The sequence below is a fragment of the Pongo pygmaeus genome, chromosome 18, assembly GCF_028885625.2.
Source record: "Pongo pygmaeus isolate AG05252 chromosome 18, NHGRI_mPonPyg2-v2.0_pri, whole genome shotgun sequence".
Lineage (NCBI taxonomy): Eukaryota > Metazoa > Chordata > Mammalia > Primates > Hominidae > Pongo > Pongo pygmaeus.
Genome location: NC_072391.2, coordinates 22,501,894 through 22,525,358, shown reverse-complemented (window position 1 = coordinate 22,525,358; position 23,465 = coordinate 22,501,894). Strand labels below are relative to the sequence as shown.

The 23,465-nt window shown below is 41.3% G+C and overlaps 1 protein-coding gene across 2 annotated transcripts in view; it reads right to left on the bottom strand.

Annotated features, from left to right (window-relative positions):
* The window catches only part of LOC129016152 (acyl-coenzyme A synthetase ACSM1, mitochondrial), an 80,735-nt gene extending 58,267 nt beyond the window's left edge, over positions 1 to 22,468 (bottom strand). Inside the window, exons 1-4 of one of the 2 annotated variants that reach the window (XM_054455183.2) lie at positions 22,424 to 22,468; positions 15,808 to 16,050; positions 10,025 to 10,235; positions 7,087 to 7,294 (exon numbers count right to left, since the gene is read on the bottom strand). In XM_054455183.2, coding sequence (XP_054311158.2) covers positions 7,087 to 7,294; positions 10,025 to 10,235; positions 15,808 to 15,999 — 611 coding nt within the window. In that variant the 5' untranslated portion in view covers positions 16,000 to 16,050; positions 22,424 to 22,468. The remainder of the gene's footprint in view (positions 1 to 7,086; positions 7,295 to 10,024; positions 10,236 to 15,807; positions 16,051 to 22,423) is intronic. The other variant, XM_054455184.2, reaches the window with a different exon arrangement.
* Positions 22,469 to 23,465: the final 997 nt, after the last annotated feature.

Sequence of the window (23,465 nt, the reverse complement as noted above, 5' to 3'; positions counted from 1 at the left end):
GTGTGTGAATGTGGGAACCTAACTAGGCTCACCCGGGACACAAGAGAGGCTTGTTTTGTCCGATGAGGAGTCCTGAGGCAAGGGAGGTGTGTGAAAGTGTGTGAAAGAGATGGTCTCAGGAGAGGCCAATTCGGGGAGTGATGTGGGGAGGCACAGATCCCTTAGCGCAGGCTGTGTGCTCTGAGGCAAGTGTGGGGGAAATCACACCTAGGATGTTGCATATGGCTGATAGGATGAGCTTCGCAACTGCACCAGTCTGTGACAGGGAAAGGCACGTTCCTGGCTAAGCAGCATCTGAAACTCCTGTAATAGGACCCAGTCTGGTGGACCTGAGAGTGAAAGTACACCTCAAGGGAGGAAATGGGAGGAAAAGCGTCGAAACCAACTCCTTTTGGAGTGCATGATAAAGAATTTTTAAAGAGGATTTAGAGGTGATTATGGGATGAAACTGGATGTTCAAAAGTTAAGGACATACTGTGAATTAGGATAGCCCTCTTTTAGTGTTGGATGGCTGACCAATGGCACTATAGATAAATTGGCTGTGTGTTTTAAGGTAGTGACTAGCGCTGGAAGACAGCCAGGGCATTCAGACCTAGTCTTTATATTGATTCATGGCTAAATGAATGCAGCCCTGCCTAGCAGTTTATTGTAGAACGTTCGCAGCTCACACCCAGAGAAACCAGCTGCGCTGGCAGCTACAGAGTTAAAGGTAAAGTCACAGAGGCTTGTAGCACCAAAAGTGAAAAGGGAAAGCCAAAAGTAAAAGGAAAAATCAGCTGCCCTGCCAACTACAGAGACAAAAGAAAAGTCTCAGGAAAGAGAAAACCAGTTTTGCAAGAAACACAGGAGGGAATAGAGACCCCTCCTCCCTACATTCCAATCTACCTCCCTTTACCAAGGATAACTGCCCCTAAGGAGTTAAGTTCAAAGAGATACAGGCTCCCAGTATCACCTGAAATGGAGAAAATAGAGCTCAGGGAAGTTAAGGTGAAAGGCTGGAAAAGTCAGGCATGCTGTCTCAGGTCTGGTCATGCCCAAGTTATGCTTATGCCTCTTAAGAGGACAAGAGGACCCCCACTAGGACCCAGATGATGCAGTCCAGCTTCAGCACCTACGAAAGTGCCAAGAAGCACTTCTGCAAAGGCTAAAGGACGGTAATAGAAAAAGGCAACCAATATAAAAAAATCTCAGAGGTGCTCCAGGGTGCAGATAAAAGCACCAGCCAGTTTTAAGAAAGACTTTGTGAGGCATTGTGGTTGTACACTCTGTTTAACCCTAAGGCTGTTGAAAATCAGTGCATAGTGGATACAGCATTTGTAAGGCAGGCCCAAGGAGATATCAGACATAAATTGCAGAAGTTAGAAGCTCCGTAGGCATGAATGCAACTAAGCTTATTAAAGTGGCTACCAACGTGTACATTAACTGAGTTCAGGAGGCAGAGAAGAAAGCTGATCGGAGGCTTAAGAAAGGCTAATTTACTAGCAGCAGCCCTTATGGGAAGAGAAGCTGGCTTTGCAAGGAGGCATGGACGTGGGCGTGAACACAGTCGTGGAAAAGGCTGGTCTGGACCGGAGTTTGAAAGCTGGCTGAGGCTAGAGAGAGACTAATGTGCACGGTGCAAAAGGAAATGACACTAGAAGAATAAATGCAAATAAATAAATAAATAAATAAAATAAGGAGAATAGTCAAGGCCATGGTATAGAAAAAAACCCTCCAACCAACAGCTACTGCACCCAGGAGAAACCCAAGACTCCCTGCACCTGCTGTGAAAGGCAGAAAATAAAGTGTCAGAAAAAAGCTCAGATCTGCTCTAAAAGTGTCCAGTATTTAAGCTTTTATATAAGCCAAGAGGAAAGATGGCTTAGTAGTAAACAAAAGCAGTCTGTTTGTGCACGTCCTACTCCAACCACCTGGTGTCAAATAAGAGAGTTCCTAAGGGCAGCAAGGTTCTGCCGCATTTAGATCCCAAATTTCTAGCTTATGGCTAAGCCACAAAGAGGAGGAAAGAAAGAGCCCCTCCTCTAGGAGGCTAACCAGGAGAAGGCTTTTAAAGAAATTAAAAAAAAAAAAAAAAAAAAGCCTTGACTCAGGCCCCAGCTTTAAGACTGCCAGAGCTAACTAAGTAAGCTTATCTTCTTGTATGTCCATAAGTGAAAGGGAGGCCATGAAGGTTCTAACTCAAGCCATAAGGTCATGGCATCACCCAGTAACATACTTATCCAGGCAATTAGATTCTGTGGCACTTGGCTGCCCTCCTTGTTTTAAAGCAATAGCTGCCACTGCCCTACTGGCTCAATAAGCTAACAAACTAGAGACTGTGAATACCCTAAACCCGGCTACCTTGCTCCTCATCAAGTCAGTGCCAGGAGACCCCCTTCATTGCTGTGTAAACGTGATAGATGAAGTGTTCTCAAGCCAGAGAGATTTGACAGATAGGCCCCTTGGGGACCCAGACATAGAATATTTTACTGATGGAAGAAGTTTCATACTAAAGGGAATCTGCTGAGCTGGGTATGCAGTGGTGACTTTGGACTCAGTAGTAGAGGTGCAGTCTTTGCCTACAGAAACTTCTGCTTAGAAAGCAGAGCTAATAGCTCTAACAAGAGCTCTCTGACTAGCAAAAGACCAAAAGACAAACATTTACACAGATTCAAAATATGCTTCTGCCACTTTCCATGTTCATGAGGCTATTTACAAAGAAAAAAAAAAAGCTTTTAACTGCTGAAAGTAAAGAAATAAAGTACAAGGAAGAAATTCTACAGCTCTTAAATGCTGTATAGGCCTTAAAAGAGGTGGCAGAGATGCACTGCAAGGGGCACCAAAAAGGAATAATACTAAAGGCTAAAATAAATAAATAAATAAATAAATAAATAAATGAGACAAAGAGGCAAAGCAGGACAACTCCACCTTCTAAAGAAGAAGCCTTAGCTATGCCTCTCCTCCTGGAGATTTCCCTCCTGTAGATCCCAAGCTACACTCCAAATGAAAGACCTTGTTTTGCCCAGAAAAATAACAACTACATTGAAGAAGGATAGTAAAAAGTTTCCAATGGGAGGCTAGCCATACCTGAAATGGTGGTCCCCAGATTTGTAAAACAGTTCCACCAAGGAACTGACATGAAAAAAAAAAAACAAAAAAACAGCACTAAAGACATTATTAAGGCATCATTTCTATGTGCCATGGCTCACTGCTATTACTCAAGCCATTTGTAAATGAACAATGTTTAACTTGTGTTCAGAACAATCCATGACAAGGGCTTATTCGGCCCCCAGGAGTTCAGGAAACAGAAGCCATGCCATGTGAAAAACTGCTTATGAACTTCACTGAATTACCCTGAGAGGGGGGCTATCAGTACATGTTGGTGTTCATTTACACCTTTTCAGGATAAGTCAAAGCCTTCCTCACCCAGACAGAGAAGGAACTAGAGGTGACCAAAGTGTTGTTAAAAGACATTATTCCCAGATTTGGACTGCCTCTAACTCTAAGATCTCACAATGGACCAACATTTGTGGCTGAAATAGTTCAGGACTTCACTTGACTATTAAAAATAAAATGGAGATAACATATAGTCTACAGGCTGCAGAGCTCAGGTAAAGTGAAGCGCATGAACCAGACACTCAAACAGCTGCTGAAGAAATTGTGTCAAGAAACTCATCAAAGGTAGGATCAGGTCTTGCCCATGGTCCTCCTCCGAGTCAGGTGCACCTCCACCAAGCAAACTGGGTATTCGCCCTGTGAGATTTTGTTCAGCTGGCCACCCCCCATCATCTGTAAACTAGAAGAACTAACTTTAAGAAGGCAAAGGCAGACTTTAAGTATGGCCATGCAAAAATGCATGGCTAGGTATAGAAAAATGCCTATAAGTCTAACAGACCCACTACCCCCTTTCAAACCTAAGGATTTTGTTTAAGTTAAAAAATGGAATCCAACCACTGTAGGACCCATATAAGATAGGCCTCATATTGTAATCATGTCTACTTCTACTGCTGTTAAAGTTGCAGGTGTCACACCTTGGATTCAACATAGCTGGCTGAAACTAGCGGCAGCAGTGACTCCGATGATGACCAGTGGATTAACCAACAAGACCCTGATCGCCCCACCCGAATAGACGTATGGTGAATCCCAACCACCAGTAAGGACAACTGCCCTGCTCTGACCACCCTGGAGGTGGGTCAGTCTATGCACGGCTGAAGCTTGAGGATCTTGTAAGCTCTGCTCTAGTCACATCCTGGAAGCTGACTAGTCTACGCACAGCCTAAGCTAAGAGGACCATCTCTAGATAAGTAAGTGTAGATAAAATGTATAAGCCTATTTATAATTGCTCTGTTGTTACGTTATTACTGCAAATGCTGCAAATGTCTATGCCCAGAGGAAGGTTTGCCATGCCCACGTGTAGTATAAGCATGTTTCTATTACATACACTAATGTTGTTATCATTTCTGCCTATACTAGAATGGGAGAAATCTCTAGAAGGATGCCCACACTGTGTTCATACTACCCGGGTAAGGAATACCATAGTTAAAACTCTACTGTACCGTACCTACAGTACAGGAACCAAGTTAGCAACCTGCACATACAACCAGACCACCTATTCAGTCTGTGACCCAGGAAATAATCAGCTATATGCATGTTATGACCCTAAGCTCTTACCCTATGAATTCTGGTTTGAAGTACATATTAAATCAGAGGGAGAAAAAGAAGGAGAGTTATAGCTTGAACCAAAGAAGCCCCTCCCTCCTATAAAGGGCCTATTTCCTTGTACTTTGATACCTGCTATGCTGCATATGTTCATAATCCTAAAAAAACTGGAAGCAGTCTGCAATGGTTTAACACAAGAGAGGCTTAGCAGGAGCAGCCCTAAGCATCTGTACAAAGAACCACAAATCGGATGCCCAGATTGTAGCATTCAGTGGTCCACACTAACACAACTCCAATACTTATATTCAGGAAGGAGTGTTCTGCTAAGTAGTATGTCAACCAAACCAAATTGTAAGACAAGAACATGCAATCCTTTAAATTTTACTATCTTAAAGCCAGAGCTACCTTTCTGGTCTACAGGACAGACAGCACTATAATGACTTGATAGACTAGGAGCAGGCCTTGGAGTTCCACTACTAATTGTCAAAAAGACTAAAAGGACTCAAATGCATCCAACCCCACAATTCTGGGTCCATAGTCATTCTATAAGCATTTGGATCAGCTAGTGCCTGAGCTTCCCCCACCAACCAAAAACTTATTTGCTCAACTAGTTGAAAACATAGCTGGCAGCTTAGGAATTTCCTCATGCTATGTACATGGAGGAACTAATATGGAGGACCAGTGGCCATGGGAGGCAAAGGAATGAATGCCACAAGATAACTTCACTGTGCTTAACCCTGCCAGTGAACCAACAGCCTCAGCCAGTGCTTGGTTGTTAAAAACCTCCATAATTGGAAAGTACTGTATCGCCTGTTGGGGAAAGGCTTTCACAAAGGCAGTAGGAGAAATAACCTGCCTAGGGCAACAATATTATGATGAGACTAAAAACAAAACTCTATGGAGAAGCACCCAGAATTACTCCTACTTACCAGATCCAAATCCTTTACCTCCATTCTCTACCCTAAGCCACACTTGGCATCAGCTAGAGGCTCCAAATGCTTGGAAAGCACCCTCTGGCCTATATTGGATCTGTGGAGCATGGGCATATCAGCAACTGCCAGCTAAATGGACAGGGGCATGTGTGTAGGAACAATCAAGCCATCCTACTTTCTAATTCCTCTAAAGCAAGGGGAACTCTTATGGTATCCAGTTGATGATGAAAATAAAAGAAGAACTAGAAGAGCATAATCACAAAAATAGACACAAATGTCAAAAAGGATGTGGACATAGGAGACTGGAAAGAAAATGAATGGCCTACTGAAAGAATCATTAAATATTATAGGCCAGCTACCTGGGTGCAAGATGGGTCATGGGGTTACCACACCCCAATCTATATGCTCAACCGCATCATAAGGTTGCAGGCAGTCCTGGAAATTATAACCAATGAAACGTCAAGGGCACTAGATTTATTGGCAATACAAGCAACACAAATGAGAAATGCTATATATTGAAATAGATTGGCTTTAGATTATCACTTAGCCTCTGAAGGAAGAGTATGTGGAAAATTTAATTTAACCAACTGTTGCCTAGAAATTGATAATAATGGCTGGGCTGTGATGCAAATCAGAGCTAGAATGGACAAGTTGGCCCATGCTCCAGTTCAGACTTGATCCGAATGGTCCCTGGATTCTTTGTTTGGAAGATGGTTCTCAAACTTTGGAGGATTCAAAACCCTCATTGGTGGGTTTTTGTTTATTCTTGGCATCTGCCTCATCCTCCCTTACCTTTTACCCCTGTTTATTAGGAGCATTCAGTCAACTATAGAGGCAGTAATAACTGGACACACTACCGCGCAGTTGATGGCATTAACGAAATATCAGCCACTGCCAGTAGAAGAAGCTCAGCTCTGCGAAGAGGTGGAAAATAGTGGTGCTTTCTATTAACACCTTTGTTATAAAAAGCAACAAAGGAGAGAAATGGAAGAGGAATTAAAAGAAATTAAAGAATGCGTAAGCAAAATCTCAGTTGCATGTAGGGAAACCCAATTCCCCCTGAGGAAGAGAAAGAAGTGGAGTCCTTTAAAAATTCACTGCTTGTTTCTCTGTCTGTGGCTAGTGAGCCTTATCTCTCCCTTTCCCAGGCATTGTGAAGACCCTGTTTCTCTAGCTGTGCAGCTGCAAGGTCACTAGACAGATAAACTCAAGTTGTAAAACATGTTTTTCCTTAAAAAGTAAGAAATGATGTAATACACGTCTCAATTGAATAACTGTCTTTGTTTCTCACTTCTGTAATATGCTTATCCCTGCACAGATCTCCCCTCTCACCCCACAAAATGCTTAAAAGGTAACCTGACTCTGTTTGGGGCTCAGTCCTTTGGATGTTAATCTGACTGGGCTGGTGCACCTAAATAATAAATATATCCTCCTCAACCCCACTGGTCTCTCTGATTCCTAAATTATCCCTCAACACCTGTACTCAGAGATCATATTCATCAGACCAGAAACTCACTTAACCAGCGATCGGAAGTCCAGCCACCCTTCACGGCTGTGATCAGACACCAGGAGCTTGGTTTTCAGAGAGGGGCACTCAGAAGATATGGAGTCCACCTCTGAGGCAAGGGTATCTATGGTCACAATGCCCTTGGCTTTAGACATCTGTAGTCGATAGAGAATGTCTTTGGCCTTCAACAGGATGGTCGCAGGAATGAAGATGATCCCTGGGAATGAGAAAGGAACTGATTGTTTTGGTTTGTTTTTCACAACCATGGGCTTTAAGCTTGGCTTGTCTGCATCGAAATACCCTAACTTCTTGTTATGCAAAGTATGGGCCACAGAACAGCAGCAGCACTATCCAGGATGCAGAATCTCACACCCTGTTTCAAACCAACAGAATCAGAATCTGCATCTTAACAAGTTTTCCAAGTGATTCTTCTGCACTAAAATTTGTAAGCCCTGCCCTAATCTTTTCTACTGTAAATGGATCTAGCCAAAAAATGGGTGGACACTGCTTTACACATGTTTATGCAGAATCTGGAAGTATAGATGTAAACAGGACAGTGTCGCTGACATCAAGAATAGCTGCATCTCCCCCCCCATCTTTTCCTTCTTATTCCCCTTTCTATCATTCCTCAGATATCATCTTGAATGTCCCCTTTCCTTCATTCTGTATTTCACCATATTGTCCTTTGAGTTTTTTGCATTCCATTCTATCTCCATTGCCAACAGTGAGCTCAAGCCTTTGTGTTTCCTTCTGGATTCTCATCCACCCGCCAGTTTTGACTCTTCCTGCTATCCATGTTCCATATTAGTATTTGCTTAGTTCCATAAAGATTGACTTTTTTTTCCTCTGAATTTCTTTCTTTTTTTTTTTTTAAGGTGGAGTCTCCCCCTGTCACCCAGGCTGGAGTGCAGTGGTGTGATCTCAGTTTACTGCAACCTCAGCCTCCTGGTTTCAAGCAATTCTCCTGTCTCAGCCTCTCCAGTAGCTGGGATTATAGGTGTCCACAACCATGCCCAGCTAATTTTTTTTTTTTAATTTTTAGTAGAGACGGGGTTTCACCAGGTTGGCCAGAATGCTCTTGGACTTCTGACCACAAGTGATCTGTCTGCCTTAGCCTCCCAAAGTGCTGGGATTACAGCTGTGAGCCACCATGCCTGGCCTCTCTACATTTCTTCTCTGCACTAACACCTGTGCCCTCTCTCCAGGAAAACACAATTCTCATCCTGACTTTGAAGATGCTGCTTTCTTTCCATCTTTCTCTCCCACGACTTATATTCTATTTCAAAATGGCCATGCCTCACCCCGTGCTTGGAATGCCCTTCCTTTGTTTCTAATCCTCTTTAATTCTTCTTATCCCAGAGGGCTCATCTCATCTTTTTTTTTTTTTTTTTTTTTTTTGACAGAGTCTTGCCACCACTCCTGGCTAATTCTTTCTTTCTTTCTCTCTCTTTCTTTCTTTCTTCCTTCCTTCCTTTCTTTCTTTCTTTCCTTTTGTATTTTAGTAGAGATGGGGTTTCACCATGTTGGCCAGGATGGTCTTGATCTCCTGACCTCGTGATCCACCCACCTCGGCCTCCCAAAGTGCTGGGATTATAGGCCTAAGCCACCACCCCTGGCCAAGTCTTAGATTTCCCATGGACCATTTTATAGGTCTACAGATGACATGGCTTTTCATCTCTATACTCCTTCCACCAGTTTTATTACTTCTTGATTTCACATGATCTGGCTGAATGAATCATCTATTTTATTTGTGAGAGAATATGAGATGGAGAGAGAGAAAATATGATCAAGAGTATGGCAGAGTGCTGTACACATGATAAAATGAGAGAAGTGATTCAAAAAATAATCTGTGAGTCACTGATTCTAATTTATACAGACAAAAAATAAGTCATTAAAAGGGGAAGGGAAATCTCTACATAAGAATTCTAACTAATAAATGTAAAGAAACTGACAGAAATAGAAAATTTCCATGTAAAACCAACATGGTAATATTCAATTCAGTAAAGAATCATCACTAGGTACTCAAACCATAATGTGAAAGAGTGTTAGGGAATAGGAATATTCACACAATTGCTTAAGGATCACACAATGAATTATTTATTAATTACCAGGAAATATTGTGCCTTTGTAAAGGATAAAGGTTTTCTGTGAAAACCACCTTACTCAAGTGATGAAACTGTATAACTGAAGAGGGAACACACTGACTTCAGAATATACCTCCTGATGTGATGTACAGAGGAAGACACAACTTTGTCCTTGCAATTCTCCTGCCTAATGTGTCTAATCTGAATATAATCACAAAGAAAGAGTCAGAAATACAAATTTGGAGGTATATTCTACAATACAACTTGCATTCTTCAAAAATTTCACTGTCATGCAGAAGAGGCTGTGGAATATTTTGGATTTTATCAGATGCCTGCTTTTGTGTTTATGAGTGTTTACCTGGTGTTCATAGGTGTCACAATGCCCACAAGTGATTCTTAAATAATTCAGTAAGAAAGGGAGAGAAAGAGAGAGGGAGAGAGTGCTCAAATATGGAAAAATGTTAACAATCGATGAATCTTTAAAAAAGTAAGACTCTCTGAGGCTGTGCAAGAGAAAGTGTATGTGTGTTTGTGTGTGTATGAGAGAAATTTTGGCAGAGCACTTGAGAGTGTATGAATGTGAGAGTGTGAGGGAGAGAATAAGAGAATTTGTGAGGGAGTATGAGAAAGACAAAGACTGTGAAGAAGAAAGGAGGTACAGAGAAGAGAAATTGTTTAGTCCCTAATTAAACTGTTAATTCCCAGAGGGCAGGAAGCCTTGTTTTGTGGTCCCAGCACAGAAACTGGGGCGAGGGCTTCAAAGCTGTGTCAGTGCCAGGCTGGGTGCACAGCACCTAATATCTCAGGACCCATTGGTTCTACAACAGCCCCGAGGTCCACCAAGTCCCTCTTGCATCACTGACCTGTTCGCATGCAGCCCACAGCCACCAGCCACCACTCAGGCACTCGAGGCAGAATCAAGGCCAGATGGTCTCCCTGCTGCAGGCCACAGGTCTGTGTGAAGACATTGGCTACACGGCGGGTTAGGACTCCCATCTCTCTGAAGCTCCACTTTATTTCATCCCCTTGGCCATTCACCCACCAAAAGGCTGGATTTGGACCTCTCTTGCCCTCCTGGTCAAGACCATACATTATGTGTTATTTTCTGCTTCAAAGAAAAAGGGCACTTATTAAACTAATCCACAGCCATAGTCACGTTCTGATGTGAACACAGCTTAAGGACTGAGATCCCGTTTTAAAACATTTATACACCAGGCGCAGTGGCTCATGCTTGTAATTCCAGTACTTTAGGAGGCGGAGGAGGTGGATCATGAGGTCAGGAGTTCGAGACCAGCCTGACCAATATGGTGAAACCCTGTCTCTACTAGAAATTTAAAAATTAGCTGGGCATGGTGGTGCATGTCTGTAATCTCAGCTACTCAGGAAGCTGATGTAGGAGAATTGCTTGAACCCAGGAGGCAGAGGTTGCAGTGAGCCAAGATTGCACCATTGCACTGCAGCCTGGATGACACAGTGAGACTCCATCTCAAAAAAAAAACAAAAAAACATAGCATCAGGAGAGGTTTGGGGGTGGAGTGGGACTTCTGGCCTACTGTAGCCACCCTGTCTCAAGCCACATAAGACCATAAACAGCCTTTATGGTTCCTATTGAAGATTTAAAACTCCATTCCACCACATGCCTGCCTTAATTCCATATGGACTGTGCATTCCTCTCTGTGCCTTAGTTTCTCCTCAATAAAATGCTGATAATAATTATTACCTAGAAAGTAGCAAAGTTTAAATAAGTTATTTAAATAAAGCATGTAAGAGTGCCTGTCACATAGTAAATGCTCCATAAGTATTATTATTATCACCATAAAACAAAACAAAAGAGGCTTACTTAATTGCTAATTTTTTGAAAAGAAATTTTTTTAAATTAAGTTACTCTTAGAGGTGAGGGCAGTAACAAAGCAGACTAGGAAGCCCCAGACCCTTTTTTGCCTCATAGAAACAGCAAGATTCTACCTACAGAAACAACAGATGGACTGAAATAGCTTCATGAGAGGTCTAGAAACCAGCCAGGGATCTGCAGAAAACCAAACAAATGCCCGCAGTCATGAAAAAGCCATACTCAACTCCCACTTACACAGGGAGGGGAACAACACATGGGGCCAGTCTGGAGGGTCAGGGGCCATGGGACGGAGAGCATTAGGACAAACAGCTAATGCATGCGGGGCTGAAAACCTTGATGACCAGTTGATAGGTGCAGAAAACCACCATGACACGCATATACCTATATAATAAACCTACATGTTCTGCACTTGTATCCCAGAACTTAAAGTAAAATAAAAATGAATAAATAAAAGCTAACTATAGAGCCAGGTGAGGTGGCACACACCTGTGGTCCCAGCTACTTGGGAGGCTGAGGCAGGAGGATAGCCTGAGCCCAGTTTGAGGCTACAGTGATTGTGCCACTGCATTCCAGCCTGGGAGACAGAATAAGACCCTGTCTCTTAAAAAAGAAAAAAAAAAAATGTTAACTATGGAACGTGATTAACATGTTAATTGGTATGACTGCAGTAGTATATGTACAATAAGACATCATGTTGTACACCTTAAATATGTATGATTAAAAATTTAAAAAGGAAAAAAATGAAAAAGCCATACTCAAAATGGTAGAAAATTTTGTGATTTTTTTTTTTTTTTTTGGTCACCATTGCCCCCATCTCTTTCTGGTGGGGTGCACTGCAGTCAAGAGGAAGCCACCCAACTCCCAGCTCTTCTCTCAGGACTGAAGGAAAGGAGTGAAACTTGTTTACAATGTTCTGGCTTGTCCAAGGGTTGCGGAGGGACTGGCTTCTGTCTTGCCTGACTTGCAGGTCAGATAGAAACCGTGGCATAATTTGAATATGATGTTGGAGGTCTCTGAAAGCAGTGGCGGGTGACAGGCTGTGTGAAAACATCAGACCTGCAGGCATGTAGGGGCCAGAAACTATGGAAAGAGAAATACAATAAAACATGTAAGACCCTGAAGAGAAGCAAGGAAGAGACTTTCAGGGAAATTAAGAAATCAAAACAGCCATTTATATGGGAAAATTAGTGAGGTGGGGCAGGATGCACACACAGAGGCCAAGGAAAGATAAATGCTAGAAAAGGCCTGAGAAGGCCTAAAGCCTTCATACTACGAAGATTAGTGAAGGTCTACCCCTGCATGCAGCTGGTCTTCAAGACTGAGAGAGGGGGCCGCTTTTTTCAAATGCTTAACTTTCAACATAAAAGCATAAGGCACACAAAGGAGCAGGAAAACATGGCTCATTCAAGGGAGCAAAATAAATCTCCAGAAACAAACCCTAAATAAACACAGGATTCAGCTACTAGGCAAAGATTTTAAAACAATTGTCTTAAATATGCTCAAAGAGCTAAAGGAAAACACAGATCCACACCTAAAGGAAATTAGAAAAACTATGTATGAACAAAATAACAATACCAACAAAAAGATAGAAATTATATATTAAAAAAGAACCAGGCCAGGTGCGGTGGCTCACACCTGTAATCCCAGCACTTTGGGAGGCTGAGGCTAGCGGATCACTTGAGGTCAGGAGTTTGAGACCAGCCTGGCGAACACGGTGAAACCCCATCTCTACTAAAAGTACAAAAAATAAGCCAGGCATGGTGGCATGCACCTGTAATCCCAGCTACTCAGGAGGCTGAGGCAGGAGAATGGCTTGAACCCGGGAGGTGGAGATTGCAGTGAGCTGAGATCATGCCACTGCGCTCCAGCCTGGGAGACTGAGCGAAACTCTGTCTCAAAAAAAAAAAAAAAAAAGAACCAAACAATATTTGGAGCTGAAAAATATAGTAACTAAATAAACATAGTAACTAAATTGAAAATTCACTAGGGGTTCAATGGCAGATTCAAATAAGTAGAAGAAAAAATCCATAAATGTAGACAGGTCATTTGAAATTACTGAATCTGAGAAGAAAAAGTTAAAAAGAAGGAAGAAAAATAAACAGAGTTTGAGGGAATTATAGGACACTTTCAAGCCAACCAATATACCTATTTTGGGCATTCTAGAAAATGAAAGAGAAAGAAATGTGCATAGAGGTTATTGGAAGAAATAATGGCCCCACGATCCCCAAATTTGAGACAATGCATGGTAATACAAATATGAGAAGCTCAATAAACCTCAAGTAGAATAAATCCAAGGAGGACCAATATCAAGACACATTATAATTAAACTGAAATCAGCAAGAGAAAAGCAACTCATGTACAAGAGATTCTCAATAAGATTATCAGTGGATTTCTCAGTAGAAACCTTGAGGCCAGAAATAAGTGGATGATATATTTAAAGGGCTTAAGGAAAAAAAAAGCCAACCAAGAATTTTACATCCAGAAAGATTCTTCAAAAGTAAAGGGGAAATTAGGGTATTCCCAGATAAACAAAAGTCAAAATTCACTATCCCTAGACTTGCCCCTACAAGAAATGATAAAGGAAGTCCTCAAGATGAAATAAAAGAATGCTGGAGAGGAACTCAAATATGAAAATGTAAAGTTCTCTTGTAAATATAAATTCATGGACAAATATAAAAATCAATATTATTATAAGTTTGGTTTGTAACTCTGCTTGTTATTTGTTATAGTATTTAAAAAATAAATAATAAAAATAATTATAAATATATTTAATATACATTAATATATATTATATTATATGTCAATATATAATATTAACATATATTTATAATATATATGTTAAATAAATGTTAATTAAGCAATATACAAAAATGTTATTGATGACATCAATAACAAAGGGTGGGGAGGGACTGGCTGGGATAGAATTGTAAAGGAGAAGGACTTTTACATTTAATTTTCATTACTGGCCTTATAATGTCATGGGAGTAGGGTTTTTGTATGTGATTAAAGTTAAGTTGTTATCAGTATTAAATAGATTGCTAGAACTACAAGATACCATATTTAATCCCTATGGTAACCACAAGGCAAATATTTATTGGATATACACAAAAGGAAATGAGAAGAAAATCAAAGTGTATCACTACAAAAACTCAAGTAAACACAAAGGATGTCAGTAAGAGAGGAAATGAGAGACAAAAAAGCTATAAGACATCAAGAAAACAATTACCAAAATGGCAATAGTAAATCCTTGTCTATTAGTAGTTACTTTAAATGTAAGTGGACTAAACTCCCCAGTCAAAAGACATAGATTGGCAGAATGGATAAAAAAATAAAATCCAACTACATGCTGTCTGCAAAAATTAAGCTACTTCTATGTGATTGAATATGATAAAATCAATGAAAAAGTTTTAGAATTGTTTTTATAATAAAATGCTTATAGTTTAATATTAATTTTGAAAAGCAAAATTGTATTTATATTATTCAAATTTATATAGCAATGTTCACCCATTCACCTCCTCCTTTTACTTCCTTACTCTCCGACCCATCTCATGTTTCAAAAATTCTCAAAGATTTCCAGTCTGGGCAATGAAAAAAATGAATTTATACTCTTAAGGCAGAGATATTTTGGCATCATCAGATTGAGAGATTAGGTTAAATAATGGATTGTGAAATCAGACAGCCTGGACCCAAACCCTGCTCTCCCACTTATTAGACATGTGATTTCAGTATATTCATTAAATCCTTGGAACCTCAGTTTCTTCATCAAGGAAATAGAGACAATAACAGTACACATCTAATTAGATGATTAAATGCAAGGTGATTGCCAAGGCACATAAAAATGCTCTCTGTAACTGAGGGTTTTATTTTTCTTGAGGTTACTATGCAAATTCAGAGAAAAGAAAAAGAAGGTGGTGGGGAGGAAGATGCCATAAAGGCATGTAGGTTTTGAATAGTAATACATGAATACATGTTCATGGAACACTTAAAAATTATATTAACTCTTCCGTTCCTTCTTGGGGGATTCGCTCTTCTGTACAAAGACAGTGCCAGGTGACTTTTTACGCTACCATATTGGCAGCTGGGAGTTAGTGGCTGTAAATACCATCCATTGTCTACCTGACTCCTAATGTCACTACTGCTTCTCTCTTGGTCTGTGTCTTGTGAGAAGACAAACCAAGCACTTGGGGTTTTCTGCAGAAACACATAACCTCTGGAAGTCACAGGGCTTGGTTTTTCTGGACATACCTTAAAGCAACAGTCAAGTAGATAGTTGACAAGGAGGAATCTAATTAGACTTGCCATCCTCATGGGAAGATGGATGGCCTAACATAGGTAAATGTGTCCGACACTCATGTGCACATTCAGGTGGTCTATCCCCTCCTCTGGGTGCAGTCTCAAGTCAAGCCCAAGTTTGATGACATGAATACCAGTTAAGACCCATTGTCCCATTCACTGAAGATGAGAACTCAGACTAATATGAATTTGCTGACCTTGTGATTAGAACTTTGCACCTGGTCACAATTATAGTACCCTGATTGAATAAAAGATACATTTACTTATTTTCTTGTTTTTAAAGGAGTTAATTCCTCATTTCATAGATGAAACCACTGAGGCTCAATGAAGTAAGGAAATGGCCAGGCTGGGAATAGAACCTTGAAATATAAGCTTCTTCCACAACACTGATAAGTTGAGGCAGAAGTAATTTTGGTTCTGTACCTTTCAGCCTAGTAGGAGCAAGATAAGGAAAGTGAGGCCACCCTTGTTCTTATATCGCCATCACGGCAGATCTCTTACCTTCTCCATTTGAGCCCAGTAGTCCAGTACATAACTTGCAAAGTTAAATTCCTCTGGTACTTCATAGTCATTCCATCTTGGGGCTCCAAATTCTGATAAAGACCGGCAGCGCAGCTGCGAAGGGGCAGGGTGGATGTTGTGGAAGGATTTGTGGATGCCCCAGAGGGTCCGGAACCTCATCAGCCACTGCATGGTGAAACAGTCCTCAGAAACCGGGCACAGAGTTCTCAAGTCGCCACCTGCCTTGGGAAGAGATGGCTAATAGATTGGTTGTGTATCCAAAACTTTCTCCCTAAATTGGATGCATGTTTTTGGTTAATTGCTAGAGTAATAGCTTTGTTTCAGGTCACCAGAATTTGGAAGGCACAACTGATTGATTTTGGTGGGGATTTATCTTCCCAGCTGAGGAACCACATGGCCGAAAATGGTGGGGAGGTTGTATAGCTACTATTATGGGGTTGGTACACGTTCCTAGGGGTCTTCTCTTTCAACCTGCTAAGATGTTAGCCCAGGTTGGAAGCTATGTGGTCATCCCTTTTGTGGTAGAGCAACTCGCCTTTTGGAAAGTTCTGTGCCTTATGGTGTCTTTACTTTAGAAACCTCCCTTTCAGCTAAGCCAAATCATGTTGTTGCCATGGAAGCTGTGATATATTTATATGATCCCATCCCATGACTAAAGTTGATTGGTCCAGGGTTAAGCAGTCATTTCTCATGACTTCGTAACCTAAGCTGGGCCAATCAAAATACTTCTCCAATGTGTGTGTGTGTGTGTGTGTGTGTGTGTTTGTGTGTGTGGTTCTAAACAGATTTAAATATATCGGGCTGTCTCTCTCTGGTGGAATGCACATTTTGTGTGTTGTTTGTGGATATGATTCCTATCACGTAGAGACAGCCCCCCTTACAGGAGAGAATGAAACTGATGTGCAGAAACAGTGAGATGAGGTGGAGTAAGAATCCTGCAGTCATTCAAGTCCCTGGTTCAAATTGTTCCTCTGCATCTCTGCCCCGTCTTGTTAATATTCTCTGGATTCTGTAAGTCAAATTTTCTCCTTTGCATGAGAATGGGTTTCTGTCACTTGAGACTATAAAGATACTGAAAAATATACAGCATCATCCTCAGAGCAGATGCTGCTGTTGACAAAAAGAGTTAAACTCTGTAAAATATTTGAAGAGATTTATTCTGAGCCAAATATGAGTGAACCTGGCCTGTGACACAGCCCTCAGGAGATCCTGAGACTATGTGGCCAAGGTAGTTGGGGTATGGCTTGGTTTTATATACTTTAGGAAGGCATGAGACATGAATTAAATACATTTAAGAACAATGTTGGCTTGGTTCAGAAAGGTGGGACAACCTAAAGTGGGAGCTTCCAGGCTATAGGTAAATGTAAACATTTTGTGGCTGACAATTGGGTGAGTTTATTTGAAGACCTGGGATTAATGGCAAGGAATGTTCAGGTTAAGGTAAAGCTTTGTGGAGACCAAGTTTTATTGTGCACCGGTCTCTCAGATACCAGACTTCAGAGAGAGAGCAGGTTGTAAAATATGTCTTATCAGACCTAAAAGGGTATGTGGCTCTTAGTTGATTGTTTCCTGGATCTGGGAAGGAAGGAAAGAAAACAAAGAGGAAATGGGGTTCTCTATAGAATGTGGATTTTTCCTACAAGAGACTTTGCAGGGCAATTTCAAGGTATGGCAAGGAAATATATTTTGGGGTAAAACATTTTTATTTTCTTATTGTTATGCCAGAGTCAGATTGGAAAGTCAGTCATGACATACAGGGTTAAATAAAACCCATCTGATGAGAATTTATGATTTGTAGGGCATGACTCCCTAAGCCCCTTAGATAGGAATTTTGGCAAGATAAAAAATCAGAGCTTAGGCCAGGCACGGTGGCTCATGCCTATAATCCCAGCCCTTTGGGAGGCTGAGGCAGGTGGATCACGAGGTCAGGAGTTTGAGACCATCCTGGCTAACATGGTGAAACCCTGTCTGTACTAAAAATACAAAAAATTAGCCGGGCATGGTGGTGCGCACCAGTAGTCCCAGCTACTGGGGAGCCTGAGGCAGGAGAATCACTTGAACCTGGGAGTTGGAGGTTGCAGTGAGCCGAGATCATGCCACTGCACTCCAGCCTGGGCAACAGAGCAAAATTCCATCTCAAAAAAATAAAAAATATCAGAGCTTAGTCCTCACTGCTAATATCACTGCATTTTCCAATGGACTGGGATGTGGCATTGAGTTCTTCTCTAGAGTAGCATTCAGGACAGCTGATACCAATGCATCAGAGTTGACACATAAAATTAAACCTCGTTGCCCCTTCAGATCCTGAAATATGCTGCCAACATGACAGCAGGAACCTCCTTTATTGGGATCCTTCTTGAAGTTTGATTGGAAAAAATGGCTTAAGCTGGAATCTATCTTTCCATGTAAATGTTGACTGAAGAAAGCTATTTCTCAAACAGCTTTGAGATTGAAGCACTTTATCATCATGAACATTTAAGTTCCCTCTTGCTCACTTTCAACAATGATAAAATACTGGCTGACAACAGACCCATATAATAAACAATAGAACTAGTAATGGCCAGTGATGCTGGTTCTTTATTTCAACTTGTTGTCAAGTGGCTGAAGCTGAGAATTGTCTTCCTTATTTAAATGAGATGTTCTCCAGTTTGATGCAGTTGTTACCACTTCATTTTATCACTCCTGCCTGCTTCTCCATTTATTGTACCTGTCCAGCCCCTGTGTATATTTGAGCTTAAAATCTCTAATCTAGGCCAACATCCCAGGAGAGGCAGGAATTTCCCCAAAGTCATGATGCAACTTTAATATTGTAAAAAGTAAAATAGAGGTTCCTCTTCAAAGACTTGCCTCCCCATCTAATTAGGAATAAATAGTAACTTCTCTTAAAAGCAAAATTTATTCAAAGTCCTGTGCTAAGATTCTTAAATATCTGCTAGCCGTAATAAAGAAATCAATGTACTTTATGTTCTTACCTCTCACAATTTAGCCTAAATATTTGCCCTGGCATTCTTATACTGGCCCATGCAAGCATTAGGCCATAGCCCGTTCCTCTTGCTTATTTGAAAGTGTTTTAATCTTTCTCAGCATTTCACAAGTTACTTCCTCTTTCCTTTGTTCTCCTCTACCTTTGCCTCTTTAAAAAAGTTCTAAGTTGCTAGCCAATTGGGACAAATACAGAATGTGAGGTCCCATTCCAGCCAGTGGAAACTGGACACAGCAGTAGGGTGGATGTGTCAGGTTATAAATGACCCTGTCTTCTTTTTTCCGTGTACTCTCCTGTCAAAACTGCTGGCAAGTGTACCCTTTCTGCAGGAAGTAAAAATGGCCTTGCTGAGTAAATTAAATTTATGTTCAAGTCCTATTTCTTTATGGCACCAAGGAACAAACATTTCAAACAATACTATAGCCAAGTTGGTTCTAGAAGCCCATCATCTCTGCTACATTTTCCAACACACACCTCCTTCCACAGGCTGAGCTTAGTTTGGGTGAGAATATCAAACTCAGTTGCGATTTTTCTATGCAGGTGTCTATATGACCTCAGGGTCTTCCTTAAAATACAAACTCACCTTTTTTCCTGAAGGCAGTTCAAACAACCCCTTACTAAGTGACTAAAGACCAAAACAAAACGGAGAGATACAGTGAGGAAATCCATTAACCAGTTATCATGGTTTGAACTGTGTCCCCCATGAATGTATGTGGTGAAGTTCTAACCCCAATACTTCAGAACACCACTGTATTTGGAGATGGGGTTGTAATTAAGTTAAAATGAGTTATTAGTCATTTCTCATGACTTCGTAACCTAAGCTGGGCCAATCATTAGGGTGGGCCCTAATCCAATGATTGGTGTCCTTATAAAAAGAGGAGATTAGGACACAGACACACACACAGGGAGACCATGTGAATATGAAGATAGCCAAGGAAAAAGACCTCAGAGAAAACCACCCTGATCTTGGACCTCCAGCCTTCAGAACTTTGAGAAAATCAACTTCTGTTGTTTAAATCACTCGGTCATTAGTCATTTGCATGGCAGCCCTAGCAAACCAATGTACTCCTCTTGATCAAATGAAGAAGAAATGACTTTGGCATCGTCTCACAAATGTGTTTGTGATTCTAATTTAATCTTCATCACATGAGAGGGCCAAACACAGTGTCCAGCTGCAGAGAACTGTGGTAGCTGAAACAGCATGGCCCTAGAGATCAAACAACATGGGCTCAAATTCCAGCACTTTCATTTCCCACCCACATAACTTGGGGTAATTTATTTAACCTCCCTATAAAAACATAGGCATATTGGCAGCACCTACTACCTGAAGCCATGGTGATAAATGCATGATATCCTGCAAAATGCATGATATCCTGCAAAAAGCATTCAGCACGGACAAGTATTTTAGAAATAAGAGCTGTTGCTAGTTAACACAGTTTATAGGGAAGCTCTTACAGAGTAGTTAAGCCAGATGAAAAAAAGTTTCCTTAACTTTTGGAGTTAAGGTCTAAAGAGAAGGAATGGGGATGAATATCTGAACATAGATACCACAGGACTGGGATATGTCCAGCTTTTTCTCTGATTATCTATCTATCCATCTATCTATCTATCTATCTATCTATCTATCTATCTATCTATCTGTTACCTATCTATTATCTATCTATCATCTATCTATCCATCTATCTGTATAAGAATCTGATCTCCAAGTGTTGAGGACTGAAAATCAGAGATATCTATATGTCTATGTCTATCTCTATCTCTGTATGTATGTTAAGCTTCATTTCTAAATCTATTTGTGTATCTATATACCAATATTTACACTGACACCTACATCACTATCTGTGTGTATCTATACATTAATATTAATGTCTATAACAATAACACATCTACACTGTAGTCATGTGCCACAATATGATGTCATTGTCAGTGATGGACCACATATACAGAGTGGCCCATACAATTATAGTCACATATTTCTACTGTACCTTTTCTATGTTTCAATACACAAGTACTTACCACCATGTCACGATTGCCTACAGTATTTAATACAGCAACAAGCTACACAGGTTTGTAGCCTAGAAGCAATGGGCTATAGCATATCCCCTATATGTGTAGAAGACTATGCTCTGTGGGTTTATGTAAGTACACTCTATGGGTTCCCATAATAACAAAATCACCTAACAATGCATTTCTCAGATGTATCTTGGTTGTTAAGTGATGCATGTCTCTATCTCTATCACTATCTCTGTCTCTATCTCTATCTCTGTCTCTGTCTCTATCTCTATCTCTATTTCCATCCACATCTGTCTTCAGATTTGATTTCACAAAGCTTAGTTTGTCTATTTCTCACCGTGCTTGACATAGTAAGTACTCAACAAAATGTTAGATTCTTCCCTTCTTTGTCATAATTCAGAGAACTGAGTGATGAAAGTCAGAGAGAGAAAAGCCAGTGTGCCCACAAACTATCTGAATTATAGAAAAATGTATTTTTTCTTTCTCAAATATTTATTATGGATGTACCATGTACAGTTTTAGATACTATTGGAGATTAATTAAACTGAAAGAGTTCCTACCCTGTTAGAGCATATCATTAAAGCACATCCTATGAAATCATTTTAAAGAACAATTTTCTGAACTGCTTAAAGTGCATTCTGAAAGCAATTTGACATCGTGGCTTTGAGAGGCAGCTGGGCTCCCCACTGTATTCCCAGATACATAGTGCCTTGAACAGCTCCTGCAACTAAGCTTTGACTTCATAAGATTTGGGACTGATAAAGCTATTTAATGAAGCAACATACTTACTGTGTTATAGGGTATCCCAGAGTTACAGAGCTAGGGCTAGACATTTGTCTCTGTTGTCTACCAGCTGGGTCTTTGGTACTGTTCATGTCTCTGAACTTAAGGGCACAGTAGTAATACCTTTTTCCCAGCTTCCCATAAGGATTAGTGTGATAATTTACTTGCTGGCACTGAATGAAGTGCTTGGTAAGGACTCAATAAATGTTGAGGTACCTTTTAACTCCCAGCAAATTCTGAAGCCAACCCCCTCCCGATTAGATGTTAACCATTTTTTTTGAAACTGTCACCTAGACTGGAGTGCAGTGGTGTGATCATAGCTCACTGCAGCCTCGATCTCCTGGGCTACAGTCATCCTCCTGCCTCAGCCTTTCAAGTACCTGGGACCACAGGCATGTATTACTATGCTTGGATAATTTTTTTCAGAAGGCATTCACTTTATAGAAAGTGAGCCAACTTCTGAACAGATAGAAAAGATTTCCTTCAAACATTCATCTCTGACTTTGTGCCTGTCTCCCACGGCTCACCACATTCAGAGCTGCCTGACACTAAACCAGTCCCCATTTACATGACAGCCACTGTGCTAAACATATTACATGTACGTTCCCATTTATTCCTCTCACCCAATATCACCATTGTCATTTTGCCTCTAAAATGAAGTGCCAAGAAGTTAAGTGACTTGCCCAAGGTCACTCAACTTCTAAGTAGCATTGCCAGAACTTAAAATTGGATTACACACAAACACACACACACACACACACACACACACACACACACAGAGGCAGAGAGAGAAGCTGTCCTTCACCTCTTTCTTACCTGGTACTGTTTAGGACACAGCTGAGCTAGGTCCTGCGTAGGTATGGAAAAGGAGGTTGAGCTCTCTTTTGTAGGTTCACTTCTTTCTGATCAGGTGATCTGCAGGATTGTGCACTCAGCAGAACTTGGCTTCTGGCCACAGCGGAGGGGGACCTTGATCAGAGAACTTGTTAGGAATTGGGTAATTCAGTAGGGGGAGGAGATGCTTAGGTGAAATAGGACAGAAACAATTACAGGCCTCCACGAAGAGATAATCAGTTAGAAAACAAACCATGTGGGCCTGGCGTGGTGGCTCACGCCTGTAATCCCAGCACTTTGAGAGGCCGAGGCGGGAGGATCACGAGGTCAGGAGATGGAGACCATCCTGGCTAACATGGTGAAACCGTGTCTCTACTAAAAATACAAAAAATTAGCCGGGTGTGGTGGTGGGCGCCTGTAGGCCCAGCTACTCGGGAGGCTGAGGCGGGAGAATGGTGTGATCCCGGGAGGTGGAGCTTGCAGTGAGCCGAGATCATGCCACTGCCCTCCAGCCTGGGAGACAGAGACTCTGTCTCAAAAACAAAACAAAAAAGAAAAACAAACCGTGTATACGAAGTCACCTCCAATTCCTTTGGCGTGGCTAGGGGTGTGAATGAACTAGATCCAATGGTGCATTTTCACTAGTTCTCTGTGGCTAACCTGCTCCCCCTTCCCAGCCCTACATCCCCATAGTCTCCCTTAAATGACAGCTGAGAGGCAGTGTAGCCTAATAGACAAGAGCCTGGGCTCTGGAGGTCTGGAGGCAGAAAGGTCTGAGTTTGAGCCTTAAGTCTGCCACTTAACCTCTGTGTCATCTTTGTGGACCTCCTTACTCTGGGCCTCACCTCCCTTAATTGGTTTTTGGTTGCTTTTGAGATGGAATCTCGTGCTGTCACCCAGGCTAGAGTGCAATGGCATGGTCTTGGCTCACTGCAACCTCCGCCTCCCAGGTTTAAGTGAGTCTCTTGCCTCAGCCTCCCAAGTAGCTGGGATTATAGGTGTCTGCCACCACACCCAGTTAATT